This window comes from Gymnoscopelus braueri (assembly GCF_963280865.1).
Source record: "Gymnoscopelus braueri genome assembly, chromosome: 23".
NCBI lineage: Eukaryota > Metazoa > Chordata > Actinopteri > Myctophiformes > Myctophidae > Gymnoscopelus > Gymnoscopelus braueri.
Genome location: NC_137625.1, coordinates 32,689,756 through 32,699,755, shown reverse-complemented (window position 1 = coordinate 32,699,755; position 10,000 = coordinate 32,689,756). Strand labels below are relative to the sequence as shown.

Sequence of the window (10,000 nt, the reverse complement as noted above, 5' to 3'; positions counted from 1 at the left end):
CTACCCAGAGTGGACAATCCACCGGTTTCCTGCTGAGATATATACAACCTAATGAACCCTCAGAGCCCATTAAAACACATCATGCTGACATCAAGTTAAACAACATGATAGAAGACGATTGGTCAGTTTAATTAACAAATAGAAGCTGATTGGTTATAAGTTAAGTCAGTTTAATATCGTCCACTCCAAAATAACAACACACAAACAGGAAGTACAATCACCCCCTTCTCTGGTAACTTCCTGTTCTCTCCTCACAGCTCACAGTAAGTAAAACACACAATGTCACAGTCCCAGTTTGTGTGTGCGTGTGCGTGTGCGTCTGCGCGCGTGTGTGTGTGCGTGTGTGTGTGTGTGTGTGTGTGTGTGTGTGTGTGTGTGTGTGTGTGTGTGTGTGTGTGTGTGTGTGTGTGTGCGTGTGTGCTTGTATTATGTTTGTACTATACTTGTGATGGCCAAATGTGCCCACAACTACATAGTAGAATTTGAGAAATAGATATGTATGGTCAGGACCATTTTCCTTGTCCTCACAATGGAAATCATTTGGTTGGGGTTAGGATTGGGGATTACATATTTAGAGGTTAGATTTAGGGGTTGGGGTTGGAGTTATTCCTGATTTATAGCCTACTTAGTCTCATCGATGGCACGCAATGAAAATAATCTACAAGCTCTCATATCGCGTCATACAACTAAGTATAACTCAGGCTTCAGGGTGAAAATGGCAAAATAAATTGTAACAACGATAATTAAAAAAAAGCATTGAGAAAATTACCATCCTAAAATTGTGATGTGATGTGTGATGTGTCTTCACTAGTGTGAGTGCGAGTGCGAATGTGTGTGTGTGTGTGTGTGTGTGTGTGTGTGTGTGTGTGTGTGTGTGTGTGTGTGTGTGTGTGTGTGTGTGTGTGTGTGTGTGTGTGTGTTTTCGGGGGGAGGACTCACACAGGGTGTAGAAAGACAGGTCACACAGGTACGTGTGACAACATCAGTTCAATGTTACTCTTCAAAGATGTTATGGCAGATGTCGTTACCTGTGTCCGGTTTGTTTATCAATGTCTTCAAGACTAGAGATGGAGGTCAGAGGTCAGAATGGCGAGAGCTGATTGGCTCACAACACGGGATCACTGTGACATCGTCAATTATGTTACAGAGTGGAGCAGAATATCATCATCATCATCATCATCATCATCATAACTGTTAACCTTTACCTTCATCTGAGTGTCTCATTTAGAATAATGATGTCTAATCTTCATGGTTAGAACCCTATAGCATCGCTATTCTGGGCATGTTATAATAGGCATTCTGCTAAAGTAGCAGATCTACAAGCTGACAACGTGACGCGTGAGCTTGTAGATCAGCTATTTTTGGTGAAGAGATCTGGTGTAGAGAGACAAAAGCCCTGGGGGACCCCGGTCAAAGACGTACTGTATAAAGTTCACATGGTTAATTTCATAATCAACAATTACAGTCAAAATTCATATAGTCTTTACCATCATCATCATCATCATCATCATCATCATCATAATAATCAACTTCACTGCTGTGAAGTGATCATTATTATCATCAGTGTTATTAAAGGAGGACTTCACCGATTTGCTCATTATAAGATGGCACCATTTCGGTTGAAAATGGGTGAAGTGCTTCTTTAAATCATATGATCACATATTTCAATTATTAAATAATGAGTATGAGTATCATTAATAAAACTATTGGAATACTGTCGTTAGCTTTGTGATTATTAAATCACAAGCACTGTCCTCATTACAACCATTGAAATACTACAGCCTTTTATTATAATTATTAAATCACATATACTGTCATCATTAAAACCATTGGAATACTGTCATTAGTTTGGCGAATATGAAATAATTAGTATTATAATTATTAAAACCACTCGAATGATGTCATTAGTATAGGTATTAATAATTCATTAGTATTGTAATTATTAAATTAGACAGCTAACAAGATACAGGGGGTTATAATGTAATATAAGCAGGCAGGTTATAAAATTCATACAGTATGGATCCACTGTACATCAACACAGTCCACTGATTCCCCCATGTTAGTCCATCAATCCATCACGATTAGAGGTACAAAGGGCACTCGGGTGATGCAGGGGTAAAGTACCTGCCCACCACTGAGGAGCCTAAGTCTAAGGGTTCGAATCCACCGCGGTGCATCCGGCTTTGCCGAGCGTCTAGACGAACACAACTGGCCCGTGTTCGAGGGAGGTAAGCCAGAGGGTGATATTTGTCACTGCATGTACTCCTACGGGCTGGGGGGCGGGGAATGTTGAGCGGGAGGAGTAGGGCGAAGGCTCTAGGTCCTCCCAGTGGGGGCTCCTCACCGGCAGGTGAACCAGTAGGGTACAACAGCAGTGGTGAGCAGTGGGAATAATTGGTATAACGACTAAGTTGGGGAGAAAAGGGGGCAAAAAATTATTGGCTCCTCTAAAGATTTGAGGTAAAACTTAAAAAAAAAAAAAAAAAATCCAACTGTACAGTTCATCTCTCTGAGAAAATTACAACCCAATAGTTACATCCCAATACTCTGCCTCCTCACCTCCTCCATCCTCCATTGTGACCCGGAAATCATTCGCCTCCCAAATGTTAATTTGCTTTTTGGAAATGCCAAGAGCTACGAGAGAGGAGACTCAGAGCCGCACGTAGCGAGCATCAAGTGTGTCAAGTGTGTCATTGCTGATGTATTTTTTTCTCTTCGGCAGAATGCGTGACGTATAAATTCTCCTCCTCCACACGCTCCAGAGTGGTCCGGCGATCCCGCTGAGTGTCACATTGTCAGTAATCTCGCCGCCGCTTCACAATGACGCTGATTGAGCGAGGAGCGTTCTCATTCTTTTGAAAGCCAACTCCATCGATTCCTCCGTCCTCCCCGTCTCCTCTTCGCTGAGGCGCGAGGAAACGGCGAGTGGAGGACGCGAGGATGGGAGTTTCAGAATCGGGATCTGGCTCATGACGCAACAGCATGCTGGAGAATCTGCACATACTTTACACTCGAATCCTGTCTGTCTGTCTGTCTGTCCTACATCCCATAGAATCCGCCCTGTTCTGCGAGGTGTGTCACTACAGAATCCATGACAAAAATCCCATTGATAAAGTTTCGTCTATCACACAGTCATGTCCTTGACAATTAACCTGTCTGTCACAGTGTCATATCCAAGACAACGTACCTGTCATGTTCCAAAATGTTATGATGCAACAAAGTGAAAGCTGCTTATTGTCATAAAAACATTATTCTGTCACTTTGTCCATTTGTCCTTCCGTCTGTCTCACCAGGTCTCCATTTGTGAAAAAAAAGGAAATGGGGCATCTGCTAATTAAACCCTATATACGCCTTTGTACGATAAATAACCAATGTATAAGTTTACAACGCGTTGGGATGTGACGCATTGTGAGCTTACAGATTGGCTGCCAATGTTTCTATCGTTCATGAATTCGCTCCGAAAGTGATCCAAACGATCGCGTTCACCACTATCGTTGTTATACTTGTAGTGTGGATCATCATCCAGTTGAGTTAAAACCCTTTTTAACATATTCATAGTTATAGCTCTGTGCACTATTCACCATTCTGTACGTAGACATAGTCTTTCAGAGTTTGAGACGTAATTGAAAGCCTCAGAACAGGGAGTCAGCTCATTGGCTGAGCGAGCAGAGGTGGGCGTGGCTTAGTGCAGGGCGTTTTCAAAAACCCCTTTCACCCCCAAAATGTTTAGTAATAGGGTTCTTTCTTTCTTTCCTCGCTTTTTCATCCAGTTCCCTCTTCGTGTCTATGAATAAAACATGAGCATGGTGGTTGGTTGAGCTTGCTGGCTGAGTGAACACCAGACAGGCTGGAACGAGGGATGAATCGATGCAGATGGAGGGAGAGAGGGAGGGAGGGAGGGAGGGTTGAATCTGATCAACCACCGTTCTTTCTTTCATTCTCTCACACTCATTACTCTCTCCTCCCTCCATCTCTGCTCTCTATGCCTTTAGGGGCCTTGTCCACTAATTTTTATTTTATTTTGCTGCCAGCGCATGAATTTCTATGGTAAAGACGCACTCCTCCTCCTAGCGTCCGAGCATTGCGGAAACTGTTAAACTTTTGGTCTTATAGGTTTGTTTTTGAAAACAACGCGGTATACAGTTATAGGAGATATTATATGGTCAACCTCGGTCTCATGGTCAATTTATGCTTCGAGCAACAAGTGTCGAGCAGCACGTCGCACTACGCGTCTCACAACGTTTTGAGTTCCGAGTATTCATACTGTCTGCGCCATGCTGGCAGTGTTGGCAGAAAATGTAAACACGGAAGGTCCAGGCGGCAAGCATTCGTTGCTGGAAAGGAAGCCAATAGGGAAGTCATGCAAACGCTGCAGTTCTCATTAATGGCCGAGGAGGTGTCGCTATTTTCCCTCCTGCTGGTTGCAGAAGACGTTTCATGCCATTAAACGCATTGGGTATTTGACCGGACTTGACACTTCATTACCTTAGTAAACATCATCATGAATACTTTATGCTTTCAGTCGCTAGTTTAACCCATTAAAACCGGGAAAGCATGTGTGTCATTTCAGATTTTAGTGTTGGCTTTTTTTTAATAACATTTTGACAAATCTTCTGAGAGAACTACTGATTTAAAATTATGATACAATTGATGAGAAAGCAGGGTATGCTTCTAGGGCTTCTACTGGTTCTGAGTTCTGAGTGTCCTTCCAGCCAATAGCATTTGTTTCCAGTTCCAGAATCGATGGTGGATTTGAATTAGCTGAAATAGTGGCTTCAAAATGGGTCAGTAGAATGCAATGTGTGACATGCAGGCTCCCTTCATCCATAATTTTTTTTTTACAGTCTATGATAAGGTCTCATGCACTTCCCAACCAGTCAGAGTACTAAGATCTTTCGTTTTACAAGAGGTACGCGAGGCACACCATCTGCGAATGTCCTTCGCGGCACATTTTTCCAGTTATGATGTCCCTTTCGCTGTGCGTCATGTCGGTACTTGTCGTTCAAAGCATGAATTGACCTTGATGGTACTGTATAGAAGATATATGTTGTTGGGCGGAAATCTCGTATGTCTAAAACTGTCACTTTTCAGGAAATGGAAAAGAAAAAATAACCTGTGTTACAATAGATCCCATTGTGGTTGTTATTTAGTCACAAGCTCCACGGACACCCTTTAATTTGAACTTTTTCAACGTTTTGAAAATAGCGGAAATAGCAGATCTACAAGCAGCTTAGGGTGAGCTTGTAAGGTATGTACATTTTGGGCTACACTCTTGTAAGGCAAAGCAGGGACACAACACATTTATGGAGAAAAAAAAACATTAAATATAAAACATGAAAACATACACAAGTTGAAATATGGAGATACAAGGTTTCTGCCCGACAGCAACGATATCCTTATAGGAGACTTTCCCTAGACAAGATCTAGAAAAGACAGAAGGACAGATGGAGTGTAAATCTGCAGTACCAGAACAGAGGTCCCTCCAGTGACACATGGATATTAAAACATGTGGACGGCCAGACAGCCAGACAGACAAACAAACAGGCACACAGTCAGACAGACAGACAGACAGACAGACAGACAGACAGACAGACAGACAGACAGACAGACAGACAGACAGACAGACAGACAAACAAATAGACAGAGTGATTACTTATAGGGCTCCTTCAGTTCCCACAGGCCTCATCAATTAAACATATCGCCATGAAATAGTTCACATGAAAACCGGACGTCATGATAAGTAAATGAAGATGTGCTTCAGCTGTTTAGCCATTAGCTAGTCGCTGCATGTTGAATATGGCTTTTAGTGAGACTTGACCTCCCGGTTTTAGTTGTGGGAGGTTGTTGAAGCTGATTGGATGTTTGTTGGTGTTTCACAGCTTGGGTTGTTGTAACAAAAGTTCTGATAGGTTTGTCTGGGTGTTACACTAGCTTTGCAAATACGTTGTCGTATGTAGTGGATCCAGAAATAGCTCTCTGATAGTTTATCGCTAAACTTTGCTATTCATTTTGTTGATATCGTCAGGGCTGCATTTTATTGCAGGCCGTCTCTCTGTTGTTGGTTGGTAGATTTTAGTTTACTGTCAGTGTTTTTCTGTCAAATATTTTTTTCCTGTGTTTGGAGGTTTGAGGACCACAGTTTAATGTCCTCTTCAACCAGCTCAGACAGGCCGACAACACAGGGTCCCATCAAACACAATAACAGTGTGTGAAACATGCTTCTCTGTGCTGTAGTTCAATGCCTTTCCAAACAATGGGTCAGGACCCATTTTTCTGTCAAGCAAAACGTTTATTGGCTTCGGGAGTACACAAAGGAAAAAAAAGAATACAAAAAAAATATTTAAGTACTGGAATAGTGAAAATACCAGATCTACAAGCTCACAACGTGTCGTGAGCTTGTAGATAAGCTACTTCACTATTTTTTAAATAGGGCCTACATATTAATTCATAATATATTTAAGTACGTTCGGCTTCCGAGGAGACACCAAATTCATCTTTTGGGTCTCGAGCTGAAAAAAGTTTGGGAAACACTGCTGCAGCTCCTCGAAAAACACAAGAAAACAAAACCGCACAGAAACCAGCCACAAGGGGGAGCTGTAGCTCTGTGCTCCAGTCATTCGTCATTCTGACTGCGCTGTATGCTAGCGGAACCGATAGCGGTGGGAGGAGCTAGCCAAGGCTAGCGGTCAGCCGAGGGGGGCGGAACTTGGAGCTTTGCGCAGCCATTGGTAGAACTGTCTCCGGTAGAGGCGGTGCCAACGCACGTTGCCCTCGACGATCTCCAGCGCCCTCGGCAACGCAGGCCCCGCCCAGCTGCTGGACTGGATGAACTCCTTCAACTATTATGGGATGGCGAGCGGAGGGGGTGGAGGGAGGGGATGATGGGCGGATGAGACGAAGAAGAGAGAGAGAGAAAGAGGAGTCAAGAGAGGGAGGGTGAGAGGAAGATAGAAAAATAGAAAGACAGTAGAGAGCGAGAGCGAGAGAGAGAGAGAGAGAGAGAGAGAGAGAGAGAGAGAGAGAGAGAGAACAAAGTGAGGTAATTTCTTTAAAAGATGAAAACAAATTGAATAGAAACTTTCGCTCTGAGTCTTTCTCTCTTTGGTCGTGTGAAACTTGTTGTAATTACACTTCTCTTCTTTGAAAGGTGAGAGATTAAAAGGAACATTTTTCAAAGCACGTCATTAATAAAGAAACTTCACAGTGAAAAATGACTCAGCAAACATCGACGGCACGAACAAACGAACGAACGAGTTGAATTTCATGAAGAAAAATGGTTCCTGTCCCTATCTCACCTCCTCTTATCTCACCTCCTTTCTTGTTTCTGCTGCTGTCGACTTCTGATATGAACATCTTCTCTCCTCTCCCCTCCCCTCTCACTCATTAAACACCTAGTTAATTACAGCCCTCATGTGTCTAATGCAAAAATTACTGCTGAGTTGCACCTGCCTCTATATTCCTGTAAGTGTGATACAGTGGGCCCTATTATGCGCTTCTTCTTCCACGTCTTATGCGCAATCCCTATTATACAAGTCGCGCTGAACGCAAACACCTAAGGAATAAGACTCTGCAGCATATTTTACGCATGGGGGAGTGTTCATATGTTAATTAAGGGCGCAATGCGGTATCCGCTATTTTGCCCCATACCGTCAGACCACGTCTTAAGTGCAAAAATAAATGTTTGGTTGTAAGGACATCAGCAGTTTAACTAAGCCGTACTCAGTCAATTCTCAGCCGATTGTTATAATTCAAAGTTCTCTAAAATCTGTGAAGTGTCTATTTTAATTTGGTGTGTATTGTCTCTCCATCAAACGGTATCAAGCGAAAAGCAAATGTCGGCCCGCGACGGGCGCACAGAGCGCATGGATACATATTTAGGCAGCAAGAGCACTTACATTTAACTATAGCCATACTCAGTCAATTCTTAACAGATTGTTATAATATAATATATAGTTCTCTATAATCTGTATCAGTCATGATTTTATTGTCTCTCCATCACGATATCAAGCGAAAAGCAAATGTCGGCCGAAGACACCACACATATTACGCACGTATGGACAGAAAGCCCTACTCACCCTGTCAATCCATCCGATCTGACTTGTGTTCCACTCTAGGTGGCATCTAAAGGCTTATTCCTTCATAAATCCAATGAAATAAATGCACTTTTTTTACAGCTGATTTAAGCTTAGAAATGGAGTGTGTTCGATCTCTTCCCCTCTCTCTCCATGCTCTCCACGCGTTGCTGTTTTACGTTCACTCTCACATATGCTGCGCAAACTGATTTGGTCTACAAGCATACAATGTGTCACGCAGCGACTGTATGTCTAAAAAACGAAAGCTTGATGTGCAGGTTCTATCTTGCATGTTCTGCACTTAACCCAGCACCAAATTAATCCAGCACCCACTTCACCCAGCACCCACTTAATCTTGCACCCACTTCATCCAGCACCCACTTAACCCAGCACCCACTCAACCGCAACCAATGAAGTGTGTGTGTGTGTGTGTGTGTGTGTGTGTGTGTGTGTGTGTGTGTGTGTGTGTGTGTGTGTGTGTGTGTGTGTGTGTGTGTGTGTGTGTGTGTGTGTGTGTGTGTGTGTGTGTGTGTGTACCTCATTCAGTTCAGCTTCTGTATTGAGGAACTCAGTGACTCCGTTGATCAGCTTTGCGTTCATGAACAGGGCTTCACCGTAGCTATGGAAACACAATCAATAAATCAATCAAATGGATACTGCCTTGTGTATTCACATTATTTGTAAGTAAGGTAAGATAACATATAATTATAAAGCACCTTTCAAAACAAATCGTCGTCGTCGGGCAGAAACCCCTTATCTCCATATTTCCATTTTACGGCTTTTTTTTGTTTGTTAATTAATGCCCTACTACATCATACAAGAGTGTCGCACAAAAGTAGTGAAAATAGCCGAACTACAAGCTCACAACGCGGTGTGATGAGAACATTGTGAGCTTGTAGATCGGCATTTTCACTTTTTAACATTTGTTTTGAACACATTAAGACCTGGAACGCATCTGTGTCATTTTTTTATTTGAGCTTAAAAGCATTATTTTACACTTTGGCTAAAAATAGCAGATCTACAAGCTCATAGCGCGGTACAGAGTGCCGCGCTACGAGCTTGTAGATCTGCTTTTTTAAACCGAGAAAATGTGTGCAAATCTTTGAATATGTATATTTTTTAAGCGGACATTTGTAACACAAATCTTTGCTTCTATGGGTCCCCGGTACAACATATTTTGAGATGGAGGTCCGCGGTCAAATACATATACATGTTGGGGTCCTTGAAGTGAAAAGGTTTAAGAACCACTGACATAGCAAAGCAGCAAAGTTTTTTCAAAAAACTGTTTTGAGGACATTTTGGAGAATCGGACACTCAGGCCGGGGACACTCTGGGTTAAAAAAGGAACGGTCTTGGACATACAAGGTTTCCAGCCGACAGCAACAAAATGTTACATGGTGCTGTACAAAGAATGGAAGCACAGAAGTTCAAAATAAATATTTAGTATAATAGCTATTTTTGAAAAGTCGTGAAAATGTGTGCAAATCTTTGAATATATATATTTTTAAAGCGAACATTTGTAACTCAAATCTCTGCTTCTGGGGGGGGGGTCCCTGAAACAAAATATTTTACAGAAATGTTCGCTTTAAAAATATAATAGATTCAAAGATTTGCACACATTTTCACGACTTTTAAAAAAAGTAGTAAAAAAATGCTCATAGTACGGTGCCGCGCTATGAGCTTGTATATCTGCAATTTGTGTATATATATAAAAGATATATTTTATATATATAAGAGATATATTTTTTATGTGTTAGTCCGTCCGTCCGTCTATCCATCCATCCATCTGTCCATTCATCCGTCCGTCCATCCATCCAGCCATCCATCTTACCGTGCATTCAGGACGTCCCACTTGTCTCGGAGGTAACTCCAGGCGAGGTGTCGCCCATGAGGGTTTCGTCCAACATGGATGATCACGTCAATGACGT

At 42.3% G+C, this 10,000-nt stretch overlaps 1 protein-coding gene across 1 annotated transcript in view; it reads right to left on the bottom strand.

The window, feature by feature from the left end:
* Nucleotides 1-6,635: 6,635 nt before the first annotated feature.
* The window catches only part of LOC308079979 (thyrotropin-releasing hormone-degrading ectoenzyme-like), a 206,088-nt gene continuing 202,723 nt past the window's right edge, over nucleotides 6,636-10,000 (bottom strand). The window contains exons 19-21 of the mRNA XM_080421657.1: nucleotides 9,904-10,000; nucleotides 8,610-8,691; nucleotides 6,636-6,839 (exon numbers count right to left, since the gene is read on the bottom strand). The exon at nucleotides 9,904-10,000 is cut by the window's right edge and continues 44 nt beyond it. Of these exons, the coding sequence (XP_080277783.1) occupies nucleotides 6,687-6,839; nucleotides 8,610-8,691; nucleotides 9,904-10,000 (332 nt within the window). The 3' untranslated portion in view covers nucleotides 6,636-6,686. The remainder of the gene's footprint in view (nucleotides 6,840-8,609; nucleotides 8,692-9,903) is intronic.